This window comes from Loxodonta africana, chromosome 6, assembly GCF_030014295.1.
Source record: "Loxodonta africana isolate mLoxAfr1 chromosome 6, mLoxAfr1.hap2, whole genome shotgun sequence".
NCBI lineage: Eukaryota > Metazoa > Chordata > Mammalia > Proboscidea > Elephantidae > Loxodonta > Loxodonta africana.
This window is the reverse complement of record NC_087347.1, coordinates 45,417,741-45,445,241: the sequence shown is the minus strand read 5'-3', so window position 1 is coordinate 45,445,241 and position 27,501 is coordinate 45,417,741. Positions and strand designations below refer to the sequence as shown.

The following is a 27,501-nucleotide window of genomic DNA, read 5'->3' as shown; positions in this document are numbered from 1 at the left end:
GGCCAACGAAGAGAGAAAGCCTTCTCCTGAAGCTGACACCCTGAATTTGGACTTCTAGCCCACTGGACTGTGAGAATATTTCTCTTTGTTAAAGCTATCTATTTGTGGTATTTCTATTATAGCAGCACTAGATGACTAACACACAGCCCTATCAAGAAATACAGGTGAGAGAAGTCTGCAAACAAAGGAAGAGGTTCAGAAGGTCCCAGGAGAATGACAAATGTTCACTGCAATGTCTTACTATCTTAAAAGGCAAACTTATCTCAGGAGGCCATTGAACTGTCAAGTCTAAAGTTATACACAATAGTGTAGTAGTCAAAGCGTGATGACAGGAAGAATATCTGGTATTTGGACAGGCGTGGGAGCTCTAGGATGTATGTTTGCCTTGTATGTGGCGCTCTTGTGGAAGGCATCCATTTGTAATGAGGTCAATGATAGAAAACTGAATGAACCAGCATAGACGGGTCTTATGCAGGGCTGGATTACCCAGTAAATTAGGTATGCACGTGCCCAACTCTCTTTCCCCCAATCTGCACCTGTATCAATGATGTGGTGAAACCCCTGTGAAATTGTTCATCACAGATTAGCAAGTAAATACAAACCCGTGCATACCTTGCTCAATGCAAGCCGGTGCTTACCGTGCTTACTGTTTAATCCATCCTTGGAATGAAAACAGGTATCTCCCTTACATATGGGAAGCCACAGACCGTTTCCCAAAAAGGAGATGACAGAAGAGACAGAGGCCAAGAGGCAGAATGTGGGGCATTCTGAGGCTGAGATGATACCAGCGAGAGCAGAGGTGTAAGTGGTTTTGTATTTAAATTAAGAGTGAAAGTCAAGCTGGGGCTCACTGACACCCAGGGATCAGCAGGCATATTCTCAGGGGTCCAAGAATTGACCACAGAAATTTTCAATGTTAGTTTCAGTGACAATTTTTAAAGAATTAAAATAAGCACATTTTATTGAGTGCTTATTACAAAGAATGATTACTTTATAAGTGGACTATTACCATAAGATCTCTCTGTCCACATTTGAGACCAAGAAGGGGGCTTTGTGGCAAGACAAGAAAAGAGCAGAGAGGGACTTAATACATAAATGATGTTTTCTTGCTCGGTGAGGAGCCGATGATGGCGAGGTATACAGTGCAACCAAAGATCTCGTGGCAATCCAAGTAAGAGTGACGAGAAGTTACCCGTCAACTGGCAAGCAACAGGCATGCTGAACTCTAAAGAGTCTGTCAATACTATTTCCACATTCCAAGCCATGGTTTAGCTTCAGAAAAACAACATCATCAATCAATTAAAGTCGTTTTGAGTTTTGTTGGTATACAGTCTGGTTTGCATGCTTTGTCGTTTTGTTTTATGGAACAGTTATAATCCTAAGGCAACTCTACCTAGCTTTATGTTAGCACATATTTAAATAACATCATAATAAAAATAATTTTAAGTCAACTCTGCAGGGTCCACAAGTATATTTTTTTTCCCTTCGGTGGGTTTCCAGACACTACTCAAGTTTAAGAAACCCTACCTAGAGAAGTAGGAAACAGATTCTTAAAATTAGCAGCGCGTATTTCAGTTGATATAAGTATTTAATGTTGTGCCATTTTTTCTGATGTGATTTGAAATATTTATTTTTTAGAATGCCTGCCAAATTCTTATGGCCCGCCTTCAGCCTGTCATCAGGAAAAACCCCAAGGGGAAATGGGAGGACTGGGTGAGTGTTCTCTTTATCATCCCTGCCAGAAAAGGGCATATATCCAGATGGGTGGGAGTCCTAAATGATGACTGCTTGGTGGTGTCTATTCAAGAAACAAACCATTTATTAACATTCACTTCTTCTGTTCCAGTAGGGTAAAAGAAATGTCTGTGCTCATGGAAACTTGACTTTTAGAGCCTAATTTCTCACAGAATATGATAATAGCGGGGGCTCTTGACTAAAGTGCCCCTGGGGTTGCTGCTCCATCTCTGTCACTACTGACTCTGAGAGGCAAGTTATTACCCCCTCGGTGCCTCAGGATTTGGTTTTCTCATCTGTACAATGGAAATAATAGCAGTTCTAATATCAAAGGAGTACTCTATGACTGGAGTCTCTGGGTGGGGCAAATGATTAACAAGCTGGACTACTAACCAAAAGGTTGGGGGTTCAAGTCCACCCAGAGGTACCTTGGAAGAAAGGCCTGGTAATCTACTTCCAAAAAATCAACCACTGAAAAACCCTATATAATGCAGTTCTATTCTGACACACATAGGGTTGCCATGGGTCACAGTCCACTCAACGGCAACTGAGTTTTCTACTCTATGATTAATAAGTATTATTATAATTGCCATCATTATTATTATTATTCCCTATCCCTGTATACTTTGCTCCAGCAGGGAAGCCGATATAGTCATATAGTGAGATAGCTAATCAGAATCGTTGGGAACAAAGCAGGGTACAAATACACACACGCCCATGCACCTGTGTACTTAAGTGCATACATATGTCACAGCCCTCTCCCCAACTTAAAAGGGTAGAAAGTGACGAACTTCACGGAGTGCAACCCCCCCCAAAAAACAACAGGGTCCCAGAGCACAGCTAGCAGCTGCCTTTAAGCCCCTCCTTTTGAAAAGCATGACCTATAACTTCTACATAGTCTCCCTTGAAGTGAATGTGCGTGCAGAGCTTGGTGCAAAGGAGAAGAGGCAAGTCGAGCAGGGAAAGCATCTTTCATCACTTTCCCCAAACTTATATTTCTTTGTAACTAATATTTTCCAGATTGCAAAAGCCTTTGAAGAATCCATCAGTCTCTCCGCTACTGGATATTTCAAGTAAAGGATGTTTTTACTGTGGCTTAAATCACACATAGGCAGAGTGACATTTAAAATTGTCAGCACCCAGTACAGGAAGAGCACTGATCAGTTTAAGCAGAGCTCATTTGTACCGAACCCTTGGGTCACTGTATCATGGGCGTGGGGAAGGGGTTCTGCGGGAGGGCCAGGGGACTGAGGGACGGCCAGAGACTCCTTGGGACGGCAGCTATTGACCAGCCAGGAGAGACACTATGGTTATCTACACACACTCTGACCTGTCCCAGGAGCTGAGCACTGAAGGTTAGCAGGGGTCAGACACCAATGGATCTTATTCTGTGTCTGCAGTGGTTCTCTCAGAATCGTGATCCCAGCCCCCCAAGCAGAAGAGGGAGGGAAGAACTGCCACAAGGTGGAGGTCTTCAGCCATGGGGTGTGGACGCTGCCAGCAGCCACAGCGTGGTGGCCCTTCTACTGTGTCCATCTCTGGGACCCAGTGCATAGAGGGGTAATCAGGTCCATAGTGGGGAAAGCACTTTGTCTCCTCACTCCTAATTTCTCCTCTCAGAGGCTACAAGACAAATATGGACTGGGAGAAGAAGGAAGGCGAGGCATTTCCATATTTTGTTTATGGAGCAGTCTGCTCTGAGGTTGAAGTTGACTGTCTGACTGGAGCTCATAAGGTAAAGGGCGGCCTTTGTACTCCCCATCTTCATGCTGTAAACACAAGCTCCAAACCCCACGATGTGTTTTCTATGCTGTAAATGATTATCAACTCAATCTTCCCAGTGGAAGAAACAGGGAAGAACTATAATTCTAGTAAAGAGCTATTTAAAATAAATACTATTTTTCATCATATATTTTCTCCTGGCACAGCTTCGGAGGACTGACATATTCATGGACGCTGCTTTCAGCATAAACCCAGCCCTCGACATTGGACAGGTGCGTGATGCCCAAACCAGCCCACAGGGGCTTTTGCTCAATTCCACTTAGCAGCTATTCTTTCAGGATATTATTTTCCAAAGTCCTTCAAACCTTGCTTATATTTAGTGCAAGGGTCCTTCAGTAAATATTCTATATTACACACACACATACGGATAAAATACCGGAAGAAAACCCCCCCAAAATTAACAATGGCTGTCTTTGTATGGCAGGAATATGTGTGATTTGTTCTGCTTTATAATTCTCTGTACTTTCTAGTTTTTCTTCAGTGAACATTAATATGTTCCGATTTAGGGAACATTATAAAGATACATGATAAGGTTTCATTTAAAAAACAGTTGCTGTGGGGTCGACTTCGACTCGTGGTGACCCCATGTGTGTCAGGGTAGAACTGTGCTCCACAGGGTTTTCATCGACCGATTCCTCAAAAGCAGAAATCAGGCCTGTCTTCCAAGGCACATTTCAGTTAGCCACCAAGCATGTTAACAGTTTGCATTGGCCAGGGACTCCAAAGTTGCTTTAGTATTCGCATAAATATTGAATTTAAACCGGCTGCACACTTTAGAGACATGTAAGGGGAACACAAATGCTTAAACACAATTTTTGCCCTCTTGCTGAATTTAATTATAATTTTTATCTCACAAATAAATAAAACTAACTCATCCAAAATCAGCTGTGTGGGTGTAGTTTTGGGTTTTTGTTTTTTTTTTTACTTTTGTTACTCAAAGTTTGGCCGACAGACCAGCCACGTCAGCACAGCACAGCCCAAGCGAGGCCAAGGCAGCCGGCCCACCGTTTGCCCTTCGGTGGCGAGGGTCTGGTGAGACGGAGTAACTTGGCACCAAAATCTGGACAGACGTGTGGTGCTTTCACCTGCTCACACCCTCCACCATCCTAAGCCCTACCAGGGCCGGCTTCCGTTCAGTCAGCTTTGACTCACGGCACCCATGTGTGTCGGAACAGCGCTGTGCTCCACAGGGTTTTCAGTGGCTGATTTGGGGGAATAGATCACCTCGCCTTTCTTTGGAGGCACCTCTGGATTGGATTCAAACCTCCAGTCCTTTTACTTGGCTGATAGACGTTATAAAGGAACCATTTCATTGGTCCCTCAGTGTATCTCAAAATGGGGACCTCAAATTCCCTGCAACAGAAGGATCCGTAGTATTTATTAAAAATATGGATTCCTGGGCCCACCCCAGACCCAGACTTAATCCTACCTTTGCTACACTGGAGCTTGGATTCTGTACATTTAATCCACACCTGAAATTGTTCTTAAGCTTGTAAACTTTGAGAAATACAGCTAACCCCACAGGCACCCGGGGCATGCTGCTCCCGCTGCCACAGGCCACCTCCTTCCTCCCGCCCCTCTCCCAGCTTATTCCTGCCTCTTCGCTGCTTAAGCAAAGGTGGAAAGGGAGATGTTGTGGTCAGGAAAATCCTACCGTTGCCCCCTCAGAAAAAGAAGGAAAACCGGAAGGAAGTTAGACTGGCTCTTTGGGTTTTAATCTTTTCCTTTAGAAACAAGCATTGTTATTTTAAATTTAGCTCTTAAATTTACTTAAAGTATTCCTAAATTTTGTATCTCAGTAAAACACAGACTGTAACTCCCTACAATATTTATGATCTGACATCCATGCAGACCTTTTTCCCTAGAGCATAACAGCTTGTAAATAGAACACAACATGGCTTTTAATAAATATAGCTATTTCTTCCAGCCCATCCTGTTTAACATTGCTCTTACTCTCCATAATAATTTAAAAGCAGAAGTAAAGAAATCCAGATGCTATAATAAACTGCAGTGTCCTGGCTTCATTTATTCTAGTCCATATTCCTTAATTTTCACTTCTTTTTCATTTAATTCAGCAGACGTTTCTCGAGAACCTATGTACTAGGCATGGTACAAAGCACAGAATACAAGAAGGCCAGGTCTTGATATGCTTATAAACTGGTAGGAAGGAGGAAGAGAGGGAGAGATGAACCAAACGTGTGCCGCCGTGATGGAGAGCATGTTCAGGTGCATGAGTCTGGAGGGAGGAGCTCCTGAATCCACCTGGGGTGGAGAGGAGGATCAAAAAGGCTCCTGAGAGGTGGTAGTTCTTCAGCCGGAACTTGGAGGATGTGTAGGAGTTTGTCAGGTGGATAAGGTGAAGTGGGGACGGATGAAGAGAATCAGGAGAAACTGTATTTACAAAAGCTTGGAGGTGAGAAAGAGCCTGGTGGGTTTGGAGAATTACCAGGAATCTGGCAAGTGTGAAGGCTCCTGGGTGGTATAAACAGTGTGTTCTTGGCTGCTAACTGAAATGTTGGCAGTTCAAACCCACTTCTTCCAGAGGTGCCTAGGAAGAAAGGCCTGGCCATCTGCTTCCACAAAGATTACAGCCAAGAAAACCCTATGGAGCTCAGTTCCACTGTGTAACACATGGAAGTCACCATGAGTCAGAACTGACTTGATGGCAATGGGGTGGTTTGGTGTTTTGGTGTCAGATATCTGAAGTATAGGGCACCTGGGGAAGAAAGGCTGGGAGTGAGGCCAGGTAAGGTGGCAGGTGCCACATCCAAATGACCCTTTATAAAGCCCATTGAGGTGCTTTCAAGAATCGCTTACTATGGTTCAGAGCTCCATCTTCATTCATACTGGAATGTTTATTCATCCACTATTATGTGAACTTTTTGGCTGTAGATTGAGGGAGCATTTATCCAAGGCATGGGATTGTATACCACAGAAGAACTGAAATACTCCCCAGAAGGTGTGCTTTATTCTCGGGGTCCAGATGACTACAAAATCCCCACTGCCACTGAAATTCCAGAAGAGTTCTATGTCACTTTGGTGCGTTCCCGAAACCCTATAGCCATCTACTCATCTAAGGTAAGAACTCAAGACCTCTGGTTTCAAAATTTAGGAAATAGTCCCCAGAATTTGCTTACTCTTCTGAATTACAAATTTGAAAAGGATAAGTTGTTGTTAGGTGCTGTCAAGTCAGTTCAACTTATAACAACCTTGTGTACGATAGAACGAAACACTGCCATCCTCACAATTGTTACTATGCTTGAGCCCACTATTGCAACCACTGTGTCAATCCATCTCATTGAGCATCTTCCTCTTTTTTGCTGACCCTCTACTTTACCAAGCATGATGTCCTTCCCCAGGGACTAGTCTCTCTTGATAACATGTTCAAAGTACTTGAGACAAAGTCTCACCATCCTTGCTTCCAAGGAGAACTGTGGCCGCGCTTCTTCCAAAACAGACTTGTTCATTCTTCTGGCGATCCATGGTGCATTCAATACTCTTTGCCAACACCATCGTTAAAAGACATCAATTCTTCCTCAGTCTTCGTAATTCATTGTCCAGGTTTCCCGTACATATGAGGCGACTGAAAATACCATGGCTTAGGTCAGGCACACCTTAGTCCTCAAAGTGATATCCTTGCTTTTCAACACTTTAAAGAGATCTTTTGCAGGAGATTTGCCCAATGCAATACATCGCTTGATTTCTTGACTGCTGCTTCTATGACATTGATTGTGGATCCAAGTAAAATGAAATCCTTGACAACCTCAATATTTTCTCCATTTATCATGAAGTTGTTTATTGGTCCAGTTGTTAGGATTTTTATTTTCTCTATGTGTGTATGTAAATTAGTCCTAAAAGAACCATCCCTTCTGCCTTTCTCTCAGGGCTTGGGTGAGGCTGGAATGTTCATGGGATGCTCCGTGTTGCTCGCCATAAATGATGCGGTGACTGCTGCCCGAAAAGAGAGGGGACTGACCAAGACCTTCACCCTGAGTAGCCCAGTGACTCCTGAGTTCATTAGGATGACCTGTGTGGACCAGTTTACTGATATGGTAAGTGAGGTTCCTGTTGTAACCACCCCTTACATTGACTTTAGGTGCTTGGTATTGATTTGATACCAAAACAAAAAACCAAACCCAGTGCCATTGAGTCGATTGCGACTCATAGCAACCCTATAAAGATTACAGGACAGGTTAATCTTTTTCAGTAAAAAATTCTCATTTTGCCTCTACTTGCCACTTCCTGTGTTCTTCTCAAAACAACTGAAAAGTGAATGACCATCATCATTAAGTGATGGTTTAATTGTTTCAGACGCTAAAGAAAAACATGCTCAACTAAGCCAGTGTTAATCATTTTATTTAATGGTCTAATACCAAGTGGACATGGTAGATTACCTCTCTAAATATTTTATCAAAATGCACTTGGTGTTGTTGTTGTTGTTAGGTGCCGTCGAGTGGGTTCTGACTCATAGCGACCCTATGCACAACAGAACGAAACACTACCCGGTCCTGCGCCATGCTTACAATCGTTGTTATGCTTGAGCTCATTGTTGCAGCCACTGTGTCAATCCACCTCTTTGAGGGTCTTCCTCTTTTCCACTGACCCTGTACTCTGCCAAGCATGATGTCCTTCTCCAGGGACTGACCCTCTTGATGACATGTCCAAAGTATGTAAGATGCAGTCTCACCATCTTTGCCTCTAAGGAGCATTCTGGCCGCACTTCTTCCAAGACAGATTTGTTCATTCTTTTGGCAGTCCATGGTATATTCAATATTCTTCACCAACACCATAATTCAAAGGCCTCAACTCTTCTTCAGTCTTCTTTATTCATTGTCCAGCTTTCACATACATATGATGTGATTGAAAATACCATGGCCTGGGTCAGGCACACCTTAGTCTTCAGGGTGACATCTTTGCTCTTCAACACTTTGAAGAGGTCTTTTGCCGCAGATTTGCCCAATGCAATGCGTCTTTTTATTTCTTGATTGCTGCTTCCATGGCTGTTGATTGTGGATCCAAGTCAAATGAAATCCTTGACAACTTCAATCTTTTCTCCGTTTATCATGATGTTGTTCATTGGTCCAGTTGTGAGGATTTTTGTTTTCTTTACGTTGAGGTGTAGTCCATACTGAAGTCTGTGGTCTTTGATCTTCATTAGTAAGTGCTTCAGGTCCTCTTCACTTTCAGCAAGCCAGGTTGTGTCATCTGCATAACGCAGGTTGTTAGTGAGTCTTTCTTCAATCCTGATGCCCCATTCTTCTTCATATAGTCCAGCTTCTCATATTATTTGTTCAGCATACAGATTAAATAGGTATGGTAAAAGAATACAACCCTGATGCACACCTTTCTTGACTCTAAACCAATCAGTATCCCCTTGTTCTGTCTGAACAACTGCCTCTTGATCTATGTGAAGGTTCCTCAAGAGCACAATTAAGTGTTCTGGAATTCCCATTCTTCGCAGTGTTATCCATAGTTTGTTATGATCCACACAGTCAAATGCCTTTGCATAATCAATAAAACACAAGTAAACATCCTCTGCTTTCAGCCAGGATCCATCTGACATCAGCAATGATATCCCTGGTTCCACGTCCTCTTCTGAAGCTGGCCTGAATTTCTGGCAGTTCCCTGTCGAAATACTGCTGTAGCCGTTTTTGAATGATCTTCAGCAAAATTTTGCTTGCATGTGATATTAATGATATTGTTCTATAATTTCCACATTCAGTTGGATCACCTTTCTTGGGAATAGGCATAAATATGGATCTCTTCCAGTCAGTTGGCCAGGAAGCTGTCTTCCATATTTCTTGGCATAGACGAGTGAGCACCTCCAGGGCTGCATCCATTTGTTGAAACATCTCAATTGATATTCCATCAATTCCTGGAGCCTTATTTTTCACCAATGCCTTCAGAGCAACTTGGACTTCTTCCTTCAGTACCACCGGTTCCTGATCATATGCCACCTCTTGAAATGGTTGAATATCAACTAATTCTTTTTGGTATAATGACTGTGTATTCCTTCCATCTTCTTTTGATGGTTCCTGCGTCATTTAATATTTTCCCTATGGAATCCTTCACTATTGCAACTCGAGGCTTGAATTTTTTCTTCAGTTCTTTCAGCTTGAGAAAGAACGCCGAGGGTGTTCTTCCCTTTTGGTTTTCCATCTCCAGCTCTTTGCACATGTCATTATAATACTTTACTTTGTCTTCTTGAGAGGCCCTTTGAAATCTCCTCTTCAGTTCTTTTACTTCATCAATTCTTCTTTTTGCTTTAGCTGCTTGACGCTCAAGGTCAAGCTTCAGAGTATCCTCTGACATCCATCTTGGTCTTTTCTTTCTTTCCTGTCTTTTCAGTGACCTCTTGCTTTCTTCATGGATGATGTCCTTGATGTCATTCCACAACTTGTTTGGTCTTCAGTCACTAGTGTTCAATGTGTCAAATCTATTCTTGAGATGGTCTCTAAATTCAGGTGGGATACACTCAAGGTCATGTTTTGGCTCTCATGGACTTGCTCTGATTTTCTTCAGTTTCAGCTTGAACTTGCATATGAGCAATGATGGTCTGTTCCACAGTCGGCCCCTGGCCTTGTTCTAACTGATGACATTGAGCTTTTCCATCGTCTTTCCACAGATGTAGTCAATTTGAATTCTGTGTGTTCCATCTGGTGAGGTCCATGTGTATAGTCACCGTTTACGTTGGTGAAAGAAGATATTTGCAATGAAGAAGTCGTCGGTCTTGCAAAATTCTATCATTCGATCTCTGGCATTGTTTCTATCACCAAGGCCATATTTTCCAACTACTGATCCTTCTTCTTTGTTTCCAACTTTTGCATTCCAATCGCCAGTAATTATCAATGCATCTCGATTGCATGTTCTATCAATTTCAGACTGCAGCAGCTGACAAAAATGTTTTATTTCTTCATCTTTGGCCCTTGGTATGGTATTTTCAATACCTCAATAACCAAGTTAGATTGATTGGCTACTTGGCCTAATCAATTATGCAGAAGTATGTTAAATAAACTAATAGTTAACCAATTATATTTAATAACAATTTAAATGAAAATATCAAGTCATTTGGCATACCTTGGTATGGCTTGTGAGTCACACACTAATAAAATAAAGCTCTGTTTTCCAGCTGCTAAATATACATCTAGAGTTATCATCAGAGAGTGTTCCTCATTTATGTGTTGAACCGCTTACGGCAGCCTAAATAAGTCTTTGGTATAAAAATGAGATTTCACTTTATGCCTTTGAAATTACAGAGTTTCTGGGCAAGATACATCTTATCCCAAATATCAGAAGTTTATGAGAATAAGGAAACTTATAACTCAAGCATTGGAAGAAATATGAAAATTATATAATTTTGATAAAAATAAAATGGATATTGACTTGTTCATTTTAAAACACTAATTTGTCTTCTGAGTTACAGTAACTTTTTTCATATAATAACATTTTTTTAACAACTATCTTCCTTCTTTTGATCTTTTTTAGATCCCCAGAGATGACCCTTCAACATTTACACCTTGGTCAATCCATGTGTCTTAATCCTATGTTTTCTAAAAAAGGAAAAAATACAAAATGATCGATCTTTTAAGTTTTAAATCAGAGCAAAATACAGGTTGACTCCTAATAGTCCAGGATAATCTTAGCATCTTTTCATTATTCTCTGTGGCTTAGGTCAATATGTAAGGGGGAAGGGGAGAGCTTGTACTCAGGAAGAGGAATAGGCAGGGGGTGGTGACATTCCTCAATAAGACAATCCCTACAAAGGAAGAGACAGGGGGGTGGTGACATTCCTCAATAAGATGATCCCTACATAGTTAAACTTTAAGCCAAGGAAATGATCTTTACAGGGTCTTTGATTTGATAAAGCCCTTACTTAACTTGATAAAATCCCTAACTTGGTAATTAAACCTTAAGCCAAAGAAATAGTCTTCATAGGGGGTCTTGTCCTGGCTTTTAAATGTTAACAGAGACAGATAAAGGGACAAAAAGGGTATAATACCCTAAAAAAAATGACTATGGGGCACTCTTATTCTTTCTCTACCTGAGTAGCCCACTTGACGCTTCCTAGTCAACTGTACTTTTACTACTAACCCTCTGCTTGCTAATAAACCTCTGCTCCCTTGGCACTATTTGTCTCAGTGTTTGAATTCTCTCCTACACTGAAGACAAGAACTAAGACCATTCTCCAGTAACATATTCTGGTGCCATGACTCAGATAACAAGCTTCCTCCTCATTCGTCCAGAAAGTGGTGAGTCCACCTCAGAGCAGGGGCTCTCTTTCTTTCCAGCCCAGCGCTGAGGTATCCCTACCTTTGTGTGTGTGTGTGTGTGTGTGTGTGTGTGTGTGTTTTGTTTCTTCTTGAGAGAGAGGCCTGAGAGGTGCTAGAAAGATTTGTATGTACTTGGTCTGACTATTAACAAGAATATGGTAATAATGAGTGTCTGGCTCTTTCAGACTCTGAAGAAAAGAGGCACTTCCTCCCTCTGCTTAGCAGAGGTTCTGGGTGAAACTGCAGTCGTGCAGGGGCCTCATAGGGACCTCCAACTTTACTTAATTAACAATCAGGCTCATCCAGGGAGCACACATAAGGATTGGTCATCCATATCCTTATCGGTCATCTTAGACAATCAGGAGAGAAACCAAGACACGTAAAAGAAGCTCCGGCTGTCTAGAGGGGTCACACTCTCTAGGAGTCCCGCTCACAAAGCAGCACATTTTCGACAAAAACACCTGACCTCTGCTAACTTCAGCAATAGTCATACCAAGTCAGCAAGTCTCTTTATGGGACCAGTCACCCATTTACCTTCTGCACCTCTCAGCCCTATCCAACTTCTGGCTAACCTACTTACATCTATATCCTCTGTGTGTGCTTTGTAAAAGGGATCAGTGCTGTATTTGTGATAGGGTAAGGGATAATTGTTCTGGTGAAGGACCTCTCTACCTTTCCTGTTTACACCGCCATTGTGAGGCTAAACACAGGTGGCCTTTCCTTGATCAGCTCCTCCTGCTTTCATGTTATAAAAGAATGAATAGGGACACTCTGGTCTGCCTCATTGAATCAAGAATCTTAAGGTTATTCATTAGGCTAACTAAAGTTATATCTGTTACCCCCCTTATAAAGAATTTGAATGTCCGAGAGTATACAAAGAAGTGGGCTACAGGAGTCAACTTTATGACAGCTTTCTGTTCCCTGATTCCCTCTTTCAGTGTGCAGGAAAAATTCATAAAGTGTACAGAGAGGGGCAAATATGAGGAACGGGTTTGCTGGTTCTACAGAGAAAAGGAAGGGAGGGGCCCAGAAAATAATAAGATTACCCCCCTTGGGTATGGACAGAAGAAGGGCTCCTACAAATACTAAATCATCTCTTATGCCCAATTCCAAGGGACCCCCAAGATTATGCGGTATGTCAGGGGGCAAGTCAATCAAGCTTCAATGGATAGTAAAGTTTACCAATAAAATGAAGGCTTTCCAGACAGAGGCACAAAGGCCCCCCACCCAGAAACGGCTAGCAGGGTATGCAATAATTAGTTTCTTGGCAGAACAAGGACATCAAGAAATATACAGGTTCATGTCTCGCCAAGACCACAGACATAGACAAGAACAAGGACCCCTGAGACAGAGGCAGTAGAAAGTTTCTAGGCAAGAAACTTAAGGTACGGGCTAAGACTAGTTAATTCTGGAAGCCCAGGCCTGAGAAGGGATGCCTTCTCCGGGCAGGGATTTAACATAAGGGGCACAGGAGACATCCTACCCCCATGACTCACTCTGTTCTTTTCCAGATGGGAAACCAAAACTCAGTACCACTGGCCTCATCTCTGGGATGTATCCTCAAAAACTGGGACATGTTTGACCCTCAAACCCTGAAGAGAAAGAGATTAGTCTTTTGTAACACCACGTGGCCTCAATATAAATTGAGAAATGGGCAGATTTGGCCACAACAGGGAAGTTTGATTTACCATATGATCCTTCAGCTAGATCTGTTTTGCCAGACGCAAGGCAAATGGACAGAGGTCCCTTATGTCCAGGTTTTTTATGGCCTTAAGGGAAATCCAGAACTGTGCAAAAAGTGTAAGATAGACCCCACAGTTCTCACCATTGTTACAAACCAAACAGTAGACACCTTAGACCCAAACCCTGCAACCCCATCCTTAAATACGAAAGAAATGTCAGTTCCTCCTACTCCTCCCTACTCCAATTCCTCGCCCACAACACCTTCACCACCTTACCTGTGCCTCCTTCAAAAAGTGGCTGGCCCTAATGGACCAGTCAGGGTACAGGTTCCCGTTTCAATGCAGGACTTAGGGAAACTAAAAACAGAGCCAGGAAGTTTTTCTGACGACCCCAACAACTATACAAAAAAATTTAAGAACTTAACACTCACCTTTGATTTGGGTTAGAAAGACATAATGATAATCGACAACCAAACACTCACCCAGGGAGAAAGATTAAATCTCACCGAGGCAGGCAGATGATTTGCAGATGGGCTGTATATACAAAACCAACAGGCCTCCTTGACCCTTTAATGTCTGTGATTCTTCTTTTACTGTTTGGACCCTGCCTCCTTAAAATACTAACTCGTTTTGTATCCTCCAGATTACAAAAGTTTCAGTTACAAATGGCTGTAATTCAGACATCATCAAATAACACAAGCCCTGAAAGCCCTTTGTATCAAGCTGCGCAGCACTTCCATCCTTGGCTCCTGTAGTCAAGCAAACCCCCCATTAGGGAACAAGTGCCTCTCCTGGGGCCAGCTCTACGCCCCAATGACAGCAAGAAGTAGCTATAGAAAATAGACCACCCACCTTCAACAACCCCAAAGATTTGGGAGAATGGCACTTGAGGAGGGAAAGATGTAAGGGGGAGGTGGAGAGCTTGCACTCGGGAAGAGGAAGAAGCAAGGAGTGGTGACAATCCTCAATAAGACAATCCCTACAAAGGAAGAGTCAGGGGTTGGTGACATTCCTCAGTAAGATGGTCCCTACATAGTTAAACTTTAAGCCAAGGAAACGATCTTTACAGGGGTCTTTGATTTGATAAAGTCCTTAACTTGATAAGGTCCCTAACTTGATAAGATCCCTAACTTGGTAATTAAACCTTAAACCAAAGAAATAGTCTTCATAGGGGGTCTTGTCCTGGCTTTTAAATGTTAACAGAGACAGATAAAGAGACAAAAAGGGTATAATACCCTAAAAAAAAAAAAAACGACTACTGGGCACTCAGATTCTTTCTCTACCTGAGTAGCCCGCTTGATGCTTGCTAGTCAAGTGTATTTTTACTACTAACCCTCTGCTTGCTAATAAACCTCTGCTCCCTTGGCACTATTTGTCTCAGTGTTTGAATTCTTTCCTACACCGAAGACAAGAACCGAGGCCATTCTCCGGTAACAAATACATCGTTATGTTTTGGGATGTAAATTTTACCAAAAAGTGAAATGAAATTTAGAATCGAAACGTCTTGTTTTAGTTTGCATATCCTCAAAATGTACATTATCATGATTTCAGAACATAATTGGAGTTTTCATTAACCTACAAGAACTCAAGAGTGACTGTGCTCCTTTTTCAGAAATCTGTTCAAAATATCATCCACCCCACCACAAAACACTCTCAGGTTTATTAGAATTCCCCAGAGCCAATAATATGCTAATAACAACCACTCTCCTGGGGAGAAAATTAGCATATGCCAATTTCCATGGTGTAAATACTTCCACCTTGGTTAATTTCAAGTCACTGAGGGAGGTCTCTGAACGTGGAGATGGGAAGAGATGCGCAGGGCCGGCTCTCATGAGATGGTGAGAGCTGGCTCCAGCACTGTATACCCACCACAGCCTCCAGGTCCCTGATACTACCTGGTGACCTGTTTAGAAGAGACTCAGGAAGTAAAACATCCAAAGCCTCCAACCAATCCTTAACTGCCATGAGCCATGCCCACGGTACAATGTCTTCCTCCCTTGGTAAGCCACATTGAATAAAATAATGATCGCAAATCAATTCTTTGAATCCCTTCTTTTGGCTTAGTGACCAAAAGGTGGAATCAACACCACCTTGCTTTTTGCCATCGGAGAGCACACAATCCTCAGGGCCCTTTTTCAGTTATTTTACATTGTATTTTCCTTAGGAAATGCAGTCGTATACCAGAGAAGGTGATCAGTTTCTTGTGAGGATTGAAAATATGAATAAATTAAATCACTTGTCAAGGATCCGTGTGCTAGATATTAAAGCTCTGCATTTATTAATACTTTGTGGTGTAAGAATGAGTGTATAGCAATTGTTTATGGGTGTGTGAGACCAGATTGGAAGAAGAGAAGGCTGATGGTTTCTAGGAAATGTCTCTTACTCTAGGAGTCAATGTCCCTTACTCTAGGAGAAGCGATCGTGTGTGTGTGTGCGCGCGCACATGTGTTTTTAAGTGTCTGCTTGAATTCATCCAATGATCTAGATTATCTGCAACACAACCCACAAAAACTTATTGTGCCAGACAGAACACACCCGGGTTGCTGGTATATTTTTCTAGCAGTAAAATAAGAAACCACATTTTCCACAAACACAAATTAGTTAACAGAAAAATTAATTACTTACAAAGTAATTTATTTCTTAGGCTATGTGGGTATCTTTGCAGTAAATCCTTTTTTTTTTTAAGTCTTTAGGCTTCTCATAACCCAGAAGTTGTATTTTTACAAATGAATCCAGTCATTTCAGCAGTATTTTGTTAACTTAAAGAATTTGAGGTGGAAGTATTTACCCAAAAATAAAATACATTTTAAAGAATAGCAGGTTTCAAACATAGGATTAACATTCTAATGCCTTTAAAGATTAGATCAATAACTTATAGCGTCTGGTGGCTATGAGAGTTGCTATGAGTCAGAATCAACCTGACGGCAATGGGTTTTGTTTGGTTTTTTATTACATGACAAACTTAATCCATATTACTAATTTAGATAAATATCTGTCATTTTAGATAAATCTATGTCTGCCCATCTTTAAAATGTTATTACCATGATAGTTGGGCTGAAAGCCTAAAATATTTTTAAGCATCAGACTCAGTAAATGAGCAAGTGCCCCTTCAAAAGGATAAAAGCCTGTGATCGTGGTAAACTCTGGGGAAAACTGCTAGTGCCTGTTACTAATAGGAACTTAACCTACTATTGCTTAATTGTGGGTTTAATAGATGTTTGTTAGAAGAGAAATAATGTATGGCAGTTGCTACACTTGATGTGCTTCGTCTTTCAGCAAAAACCACCCATGGGGCCAAGGATATCTTATGACAAAAAGTTTACAGTGAAGCAGTTGTTATTATATCACCGTACAAGAACACTAGAAAAACGGAGTTGAGTGAGTAGTAGTAGGCATGGGTTTGATTTCTGCTCAGTATCTTGAGCCTACAGGCACTCAGACACACTCAGGTTTTGGGAATGGAGAAGAATCCCGATCAAAAGAGGGAAAATGCAGAACAGACATCCAAATTTTCATGGACTCCAGACTTTCTGGAGTCATGGAGGCTTTAAACTATCGCCTTGAGATAATTTTTAAACCTTAAACCAAAAATATCCCCTAAAGTCTTCTTTAAACCAAACAATAGTTTAGCTTAATTAGTAAAGAATGTCTGCCTTAAGCAGTGTGCTTTTTCAAGATCCATCTATATGGGATCAAATTGACAACAGAAACTTAAAAGATCAGATAGGAAACTTAGGGGGGCAGTGAGTTTATGTTAATGGAGGAAGAACAACTCAGAAAAGGAGAATGAGCATGGTTGCACAACTTAAAGAATGTAATCAATGTCACTGAATTATACACGTAGAAACTATTAGTGTATGTTTTGCTGTGCATATTCTCAACAACAACAACAAAATTTAAAAATTTTTTTAAAGAGTGCTGAGAAGAGAGGGCTGGGATCTATGATGTTTCTTTCAAAGAAAAGTCTTTAAATCCTCTGCACTTGAGCACTTGATAACTTTTAATGATGTAAATTGGCCTTGTTCACACTATTAGAATATGTAGTATTGCCAGTTGGACTCCTTGGAAGCAGATGCTGAGACAGAGTTTGGGAAACAAGATGTTTTTTAGGGATTAACACCTGGAAAAGGAAGGTTGAGGAAGCCGAATTGGGGAGAGGAAAAAGTCAAACCACAATGCAGGCCCAGCAAAGCCTCAAGAATCCAGCAAGGGGCAGTAAGAGCAAGTATTCCCTGGAGGAATTGTCCCCACAGACCGAAATGGATGAGCCCTCATACCTCCACATCACTAAGTCACAGATAGAGCTGCCCCAGGAAGGGCATGGCCTCCAAAGAGGAATCTGTCTGACCCTGAGGCAGACCCTGAAGAAGCTAGCAGCTGGAGACCACTTGCTGACCACACTGCCCACAGCTGGGCAGACATACTTCCCTGAAGGGGGATCTGGGTGGCTCACCTCTATGTCACCGCACAGACTCTATTAATTTATTCTTTCTGATTTGTGAGTCTATTAACATGCAAATTTTGCATAGTTATAAATAGTATGCCTTTCCATTTGTGTAGGTTTTGTTTCATGAGTAGAGTCTATACTTTACTTGGTTAAATTTATTCCTAAGTATTCTATATTTTGGAACCACTGTAAATGGAACATTTTCCCACTTTCGTTTCTAAGTGTTCATTGCTACAGTTGCGAAAGCTACTGATTTTTCATTATTTATATTAACATCCAATCACTAGATTAATTTTTCTTCTCTTCTAATATTTGTATCAGTTTATACCAATTATTTCACTTATTTATCATCTTCCTACATCTGTTATAACCTCCAAGGCAGTGTTACAAAATAAGGGTAAGAAAGAGCATCTGTGTTTAATCCCTGATTTTAACTGAGATATTTTTGCATTTTGCCTTTAAGGATAGTAATACTTGTTGGTATTTTGTAGTCTCATTTTATTCACTTCTTTCTGTTCTCTTTGACTTCAAGTTTTTCTTAGGAATGGCTGCTGAATTGTATCGAGTAATTTACCAGCATCTATTGATTTGATCTGATTTGATCACTTAATTCTCCTCCTTTTTTTTTTTTTAAATACATGATGGCCTTAATTAGATTTGATAATGTGATAGATTTCCTGATATTGAACCACCCTTGTGTCCCAAGAATAATCCTTATTGGTATCCTCATACATTGCTGGATTCTATTCACTAGTAGTTTATTTAGAATTTTTGTATCTATATTTACAAAAGGAACAATTCTACAATATTTTGTACTGTTTTTGTTGGGCTTTAGTGTTTAAAATTTTACTAGGTTTAAAACAGGAATTGGGGAAGATTTTCATTTTTATGTGGCCTAAAAACAAACCCAATTCCAACTCATAGCAACCCAATAGGAAAGAGTAGAACTGACCCATAGAGTTTCTAAGGAGCGCCCAGTGGATTAGAACTGCCAACCTTTTGGTTAACAGCCATAGCTCTTAACCACTATGGCACCAGAGTTTCCTTTATATGGCCTAGAGGAGTTTAAATAATATTATAATTAATGATTATATAAAACTCATATGTAAAAAATGTCTATTCTACCAAAGCAATCTATAGATTTAATGCAATTCCGATCCAAATTCCAATGACATTCTTTAAAGAGATGGAGAAAGAAATCGCCAACTCCATATGGAAGGGAAAGAGGCCCCGGAGAAGTAAAGCATTATTGATAAAGAAGAACAAAGTGGGAGGCCTCACTCTACCTGATTTTAGAACCTATTATTCCACCACAGTAGTCAAAGCAGGCTGGTATTGGTACAACAACAGATACATAGACCAATGGAACAGAATTGAGAATCCAGACATAAATCCATCCACATATGAGCAGCTGATATTTGACAAAGGCCCCAGATCAGTTAAATGGGGAAAAGATAGTCTTTTCAACAAAAGGTCTTGGCATAACTGGATATCCATCTGCAAAAAAAATGAAATAAGACCCATACCTCACACCATGTACAAAAATGAACTCAAAATGGACCAAAGACCTAAATATAAAATCTAAAACGATAAAGATCATGGAAGAAAAAATAGGGGCAATGTTAGGAGCCCTAATACATGGCATAAACAGTATATAAAACATTACTAATGATGCACAAGAAAAACTAGATAACTGGGAGCTCCTAAAAATCAAACACCTGTGCTCATCCAAAGACTTCACCAAAACAGTAAAAAGATTACCTACAGACTGGGAAAAAGTTTTTAGCTATGACATTTCCAATTAGCGCCTGATGCCTAAAATCTACATGATACTGCAAAAACTCAGCTACAAAAAGACAACCCAATTAAAAAATGGACAAAAGATATGAACAGACACTTCCCTAAAGAAGACATTCAGGTAGCTAATAGATACATGAGGAAATGCTCATAATCATTAGCCATTAAAGAAATGCAAATCAAAACTGCAGTGAGATTCCATCTCACTCCAACAAGGCTGGCATTAATCCAAAAAACACAATAAATGTTGGAGAGGTTATGGGCAGACTGGAACACTTATACAATGCTGGTGGGAATGTAAAATGGTACAACCACTTTGGAAATCGATTTGGCTCGTCCTTAAAAAGCTAGAAATAGAACTACCATATGATCCAGCAATCTCACTCCTGGGAATATATCCTAGTTTACACGAACAGATATATGCACACCCATGTTCATTGCAACACTGTTTACAATAGCAAAAAGCTATTGGAAGCAACCAAGGTGCCCATCAATGGATGAATAGGTAAATAAGTTATGGTATATTCACATAATGGAATGCTATGCATTGATAAAGAACAGTGATAAATCGGTGAAACATTTCATAACATGGAGGAATCTGGAAGGCATTATGCTCAGTGAAATTAGTCATTTGCATAAGGACAAATGTTGTATAAGATCACTATTATAAGAACTCGAGAAATAGTTAAACAGAGAAGAAAATATTCTTTGATGGTTACGAGAGGGGGGTGGGAGGAAAGGAGAGAGGTATTCACTAATTAGATAGTTGATAAGAACTACTTTAGTTGAAGGGAAAGACAACATGCAATACAAGAGAGGTCAGCACAAGTGGACTAAACCAAAAGCAAAGAAGCTTCCTGAATAAACTGAGTGCTTCGAAGGTCAGCGTAGCAAGGGTAGGGGTTTGGGGACCATGGTTTCAGGGGACATCTATGTCAATTGGCATAATAAAACCTATTAAGAAAACATTCTGCATCCCACTTTGGAGAGTGGCATCTGCAGTCTTAAATGCTAGCAAGCGGCCACCTGAGATGCATCAATGAGTCTCAACCCACCTGGAGCAAAGGAGAATGAAGAACACCAAGGACACAAGGTAATTATCAGCCCAAGAGACAGAAAGGGCCACATAAACCAGAGACTACATCGACCTGAGATCAGAAGAACTAGATGGTGCCCGGCTACAACCGATGACTGCCCTGACAGGGAACACAACAGAGAACCCCTGAGGGAGCAGAATAGCAGTGAGATGCAGACCCCAAATTCTCATAAAAAGACCAGACTTAATGGTCTGATTGAGACTAGAAGGACCCCAGTGGTCATGGCCCCAGACCTTCTGTTAGCCCAAGACAGGAACCATTCCCAAAGCCAACTGTTCAGATGGGGACTGGACTGGACAATGGGATAGAAAAAGAAGCTGGTGAAGAATGAGCTTCTTGGATCAAGTAGACACATAAGATTACGTTGGCATCTCCTATCTGGAGGGGTGATGAAAGGGCAGAGGGGGTCAGAAGCTGGCAGAATGGACACGAAAAGAGAGAGTGGAGGGAAGGAGCAGACTGCCTCATTAGTGGGAGAGCAATTAGGAGTATACAGCAAGGTGTGCAAGGTGTATATAAATTTTTGTATGAGAGACTGACTTGATTAGTAAACTTTCACTTAAAGCACAATAAAAATTAAAAAAAAAAAAAAAGGCGCAAGCACAGGGAGCAGCTCTACTCCCCTGAACTAACCCCGGGAGAGGGCCCAGCCAGTCCACGAGGGCGGCGGGGTGGCTGGCGGGACGAGAAGTCCCTGGGAGGCAGCGACTGATTTTGGAGCCGGGATTGCAGCGTCCACGCAGGGGAACCTTGACGCTGGGCTTAGGACTGGCAGCGGAGGATCTGACCACGGCTTCAGCGGGCCAGACCCCCGGGGGCAATCTCCACACAGCCTGTACACATAGGCAACACGCCCCTCGGGAATCTCAGATAAAATAGTCATTTCAAGCAAGACAAGCAACTTTGGCTATATTCCGAGGTGCTACTCTCCTATTTCTCTGAACCCTCCCCCACCCTTCCCAGGCAGCTTCTTTAACATTGGAATTTCCTGAGCCAGAGGGAGAATGGCTCCGGCTCCGCGGCGGCTTTGCTTTTCCCCTTTTTTTTTTTTTTTTTTTGGTCTTTTCCTAACCCATTCTTCCGGCCTGAGAGAAGCAACCACAAAAAACCTAGGGACCAAAAATCCATCCCTAGTTGGACTAAAAACACAGAAACAGCTACAGTCAAGCATATATGATCCAAATCTCGAACTTTCATCCTTACAGGGAACAAGGTGGCGGTTATAATCCAAAGGCAGTTCTGATAGGGATCTGACTGCATTTTTTTTTAGCAGATTTTCTGGAAAAACAAGTTTCCCAGGTCTGATATCTCTGCGATTCAACAGAACCCTAACTGACCCACAACAGGGAACTGAGGGCTGAAGCTCCCCCCCAGACCACCTAGCCTCTTGCCTTAGGGGTCTAAGGAGGGTGACACCTACCAATCAGTAGAGGTACTTGCATTGGGGGCCTAAGGTACAGCTGCAGTGCCCTCCCACCAAGGTGCTATAGGAATAGAGACACACCTACCTCACTGACAGCTGGGGGAAGCCTGTCAGCATCCTGCCCCCCCGGAGGGTGAACCCCAGCTGCTAATAGAATCTGGTGCACACAACTATCACCATTACTTCTCGAGGTGGATAGGTGTTAGGGTGCATCACACACTTGATGACCAAAATCAGATTCTACTCAAGAATGGTGAATAGACTCAGGCATATATATCTGGCAACAGCCCAAACCAGCTGGTAATAGGTCATAAGTAAGTCAAGGGCTAAAACAAACAAGACAGCACAATCTAGTAGCCCATCCACGTATATTGAAAGAAAACAAAACAAGATAACACTCAGTGAGCAATTATAGAATAAACCACTACTTTTTTATATCTTAGTGATGGCTCGGAGACAGCAGTCGATATCAAACCACATAAAGAAGCAGACCATGACAGCTTCTACAACCCCACAAACAAAAGAATCAAAATCTTTCCCAAATGAAGATAAAAAATGAAGATACAATCCTGGAATTATCAGATACAGAATATAAAAAACTAATTTACAGAATGCTTCAAGACATCACAAACGAAATAAGGCAAACTGCAGAAAAAGCCAAGGAACACACTGATAAAACAGTTGAAGAACTCAAAAAGATTGTTCAAGAACATAGTGGAAAAATTAATAAGTTGCAAGAATCCATAGAGAGACAGCATGTAGAAATCCAAAAGATTAACAATAAAATTACAGAATTAGACACTGCAACAGGAAGTCAGAGGAGCAGACTCGAGCAATTAGAATGCAGACTGGGAAATCTGGAGGACCAGGGGATTAACACCAACATAGCTGAAAAAAAATCAGATAAAAGAATTTAAAAAAATGAAGAAACCCTAAGAATCATGTGGGACTCTATCAAGAAGGATAACTTCCATGTGATTGGAGTCCCAGAACAGGGAGGGAGGACAGAAAACACAGAGAAAATAGTTGAAGATCTGCTGACAGAAAACTTCCCTGACGTCATGAAAGACGAAAGGATATCTATCCAAGATGCTCATCGAACCCCATTTAAGACTGATCCAAAAAGAAAAACACCAAGACATATTATCATCAAACTTGCCAAAACCAAAGATAAAGAGAAAATTTTAAAAGCAGCCAGGGAGAAAAGAAAGGTTTCCTTCAAGGGAGAATCAATAAGTTCAGACTACTCAGCAGAAACCATGCAGGCAAGAAGGCAATGGGATGACATATACAGAGCACTGAAGGAGAAAAACTGCCAGCCAAGGATCATATATCCAGCAAAACTCTCTCTGAAATATGAAGGCGAAATTAAGATATTTACAGATAAACACAAGTCTAGAGAATTTGCAAAAACCAAACCAAAGCTACAAGAAATACTAAAGGATATTGTTTGGTCAGAAAACCAATAATATCAGATACCAGCACAACACAAGGTCACAAAACAGAACATCCTGATATCAACTCAAATAGGGAAATCACAAAAACAAATTAAGATTAATTAAAAAAAAAGGCTCAAAACAGGGAATCATTGAAGTCAATATGTAAAAGATCACAATAATCAAAAAGAGGGACTAAATACAGGTGGCATAGAACTGCCATATGGAGAGTGATACAAGGCGATATAGAACAATACAAGTTAGGTTTTTACTTAAAAAAATAGGGGTAAATATTAAGGTAACCACAAAGAGGTATAACAACTCCATAACTCAAGATAAAAGCCAAGAAAAACGTAATGACTCAACAAACATAAAGTTAAACACTACGAAAATGAGGATCTCACAATTTACTAAGAAAAACGTTTCAGCACAAAACAGTAAGTGGAAAAATGAAATTGTCAACAACACACATAAAAAGGCATCAAAATGACAACACTAAACACTTATTTATCTATAATTATGCTGAATGTAAATGGACTAAATGCACCAATAAAGAGACAGAGAGTCTCGGACCGGATAAAGAAACACGATCCGCCTATATGCTGCCTACAAGAGACAGACCTTACACTTAGAGACACAAACAAACTAAAACTCAAAGGATGGAAAAAATATATATCAAGCAAACAATAAGCAAAGAAGAAGAGGAGTAGCAATATTAATTTCTGACAAATAGACTTTAGACTTAAATCCACCCCAAAGGATAAAGAAGGACACTACATAATGATAAAAGGGACAATTGATCAGGAAGACATAGGTGCATATTAAATATTTATGCACCCAATGACAGGGCTGCAAGATACATAAATCAAATTTTAACAGAACTGAAAAGTGAGATAGACACCTCCACAATTATAGTACGAGACTTCAACACACCACTTTCGGAGAAGGACAGGACATCCAGTAAGAAGCTCAATAGAGACACGGAAGACCTAATTACAACAATCAACCAACTTGACCTCATTGACTTACACAGAACTCTCCACCCAACTGGTGCAAAGTATACTTTTTCTTCTAGCGCACATGGAACATTCTCTAGAATAGATCACATATTAGGTCATAAAACAAACCTTTGCAGAATCCAAAACATTGAAATATTACAAAGCATCTTCTCAGACCACAAGACAATAAAACTAGAGATCAATAACAGAAAAACTAGGGAAAAGAAATCAAATACTTGGAAAATGAACAATACCCTCCTGAAAAAAGACTGGGTTATAGAAGACATCAAGGAGGGAATAAGGAAATTCATAGAATGCAACGAGAATGAAAATACACAAAACCTCTGGGACACAGCAAAAGCAGTGCTCAGAGGCCAATTTATATCAAAAAATGCACACATACAAAAAGAAGAAAGAGCCAAAATCAGAGAACTGTCCCTACAACTTGAACAAATAGAAAGTGAGCAACAAAAGAATCCATCAGGCACCAGAAGAAAACAAATAATAAAAATTAGAGCTGAACTAAATGAATTAGAGAACAGAAAAACAATTGAAAGAATTAACAAAGCCAAAAGCTGGTTCTTTGAAAAAATTAACAAAATTGATAAACCATTGGCTAGACTGACTAAAGAAAAACAGGAAAGGAAACAAATAACCCGAATAAGAAACGAGAAGGGCCGCATCACAGCAGACCCAACTGAAATTAAAAGAATCATATCAGATTATTACGAAAAATTGTACTCTAACAAATTTGCAAACCTACAAGAAATGGATGAATTCCTGGAAAAACACTACCTACCTAAACTAACACAATCAGAAGTAGAACAACTAAATAGACCCATAACAAAAAAAGAGATTGAAACGGTAATCTAAAAACTCCCAACAAAAAAAACCCCTGGTCCGGACGGCTTCACTGCAGAGTTCTACCAAACTTTCAGAGAAGAGTTAACACCACTACTACTAAAGGTATTTCAAAGCATAGAAAATGACGGAATACTACCCAACTCATTCTATGAAGCCACCATCTCCCTGATACCAAAACTGGGTAAAGACATTACAAAAAAAGAAAATTACAGACCTATATCCCTCATGAACATAGATGCAAAAATCCTCAACAAAATTCTAGCCAATAGAATTCAACAACATATCAAAAAAAGAATTCACCATGACCAAGTGGGATTTATACCAGGTATGCAAGGCTGGTTTAATATTAGAAAAACCATTAATGTAATCCACCACATAAATAAAGCAAAAGACAAAAACCACATGATCTTATCAATTGATGCAGAAAAGGCATTTGACAAAGTCCAACACCCACTCATGATAAAAACTCTCACCAAAATAGGAATTGAAGGAAAATTCCTCAACATAATAAAGGGCATCTATGCAAAGCCAACAGCCAATATCACTCTAAATGGAGAGAACCTGAAAGCATTTCCCTTGAGAACGGGAACCAGACAAGGATGCCCTTTTATCACCGCTCTTATTCAACATTGTGCTAGAAGTCCTAGCCAGAGCAATTCAGCTAGACAAAGAAATAAAGGGCATCCGGATTGGCAAGGAGGAAGTAAAATTATCTCTATTTGCAGATGACATGATCTTATACACAGAAAACCCTAAGGACTCCTCCAGAAAACTACTGAAACTAATAGAAGAATTTGGCAGAGTCTCAGGTTATAAGATAAACATACAAAAATCCCTTGGATTCCTCTACATCAACAAAAGAACATCGAAGAGGAAATCACCAAATCAATACCATTCACAGTAGCCCCCAAGAAGATAAAATACTTAGGAATAAATCTTACCAAGGATGTAAAAGACCTATACAAAGAAAACTACAAAGCTCTACTACAAGAAATTCAAAAGGACATACTTAAGTGGAAAAACATACCTTGCTCATGGATAGGAAGACTTAACATAGTAAAAATGTCTCTTCTACCAAAAGCCATCTATACATACAATGCACTTCTGATCCAAATTCCAATGTCATTTTTTAAGGTGATAGAGAAACAAATCAGCAACTTCATATGGAAGGGAAAGAAGCCTCGGATAAGCAAAGCATTACTGAAAAAAAAGAAGAAAGTGGGAGGCCTCACTCTACCTGATTTCAGAACCTATTATACAGCCACAGTAGTCAAAACAGCCTGGTATTGGTACAACAACAGGCACATAGACCAGTGGAACAGAATTGAGAACCCAGATATAAATCCATCCACATATGAGCAGCTGATATTTGACAAAGGCCCAGTGTCAGTTAACTGGGGAAAAGATAGTCTTTTTAACAAATGGTGCTGGCATAACTGGATATCCATTTGCAAAAAAATGAAACAGGACCCATACCTCACACCAAGCACAAAAAGTAACTCCAAGTGGATCAAAGACCTAAACATAAAGACTAAAACGATAAAGATCATGGAAGAAAAAATAGTGACAACGTTAGGAGCCCTAATACAAGGCATAAACAGAATACAAAACATTACCAAAAATGACGAAGAGAAACCAGATAACTGGGAGCTCCTAAAAATCAAACACCTATGCTCATCTAAAGACTTCACCAAAAGAGTATAAAGACCACCTAACAGACTGCGAAAGAATTTTCAGCTATGACATCTCCGACCAGCACCTGATCTCTAAAATCTATATGATTCTGTCAACACTCAACCACAAAAAGACAAACAACCCAATCAAGAAGTGGGCAAAGGATATGAACACGCACTTCACTAAAGAAGATATTCAGGCAACTAACATATACATGAGAAAATGCTCTCGATCATTAGCCATTAGAGAAATGCAAATTAAAACTATGATGAGATTCCATCTCACTCCAACAAGGAT

The 27,501-nt window shown here is 40.6% G+C and overlaps 1 protein-coding gene across 2 annotated transcripts in view; it reads left to right on the top strand.

Moving 5' to 3' along the window:
* LOC100665288 (aldehyde oxidase 4-like) overlaps positions 1-11,055 on the top strand; it is a 66,297-nt gene extending 55,242 nt beyond the window's left edge. The window contains exons 29-35 of one of the 2 annotated variants that reach the window (XM_003405941.3): positions 1,639-1,713; positions 2,755-2,807; positions 3,355-3,469; positions 3,663-3,728; positions 6,409-6,594; positions 7,401-7,568; positions 11,002-11,055. In XM_003405941.3, coding sequence (XP_003405989.3) covers positions 1,639-1,713; positions 2,755-2,807; positions 3,355-3,469; positions 3,663-3,728; positions 6,409-6,594; positions 7,401-7,568; positions 11,002-11,055 — 717 coding nt within the window. 2 annotated transcript variants of the gene reach the window in all.
* The last annotated feature ends 16,446 nt before the right edge of the window (positions 11,056-27,501 follow it).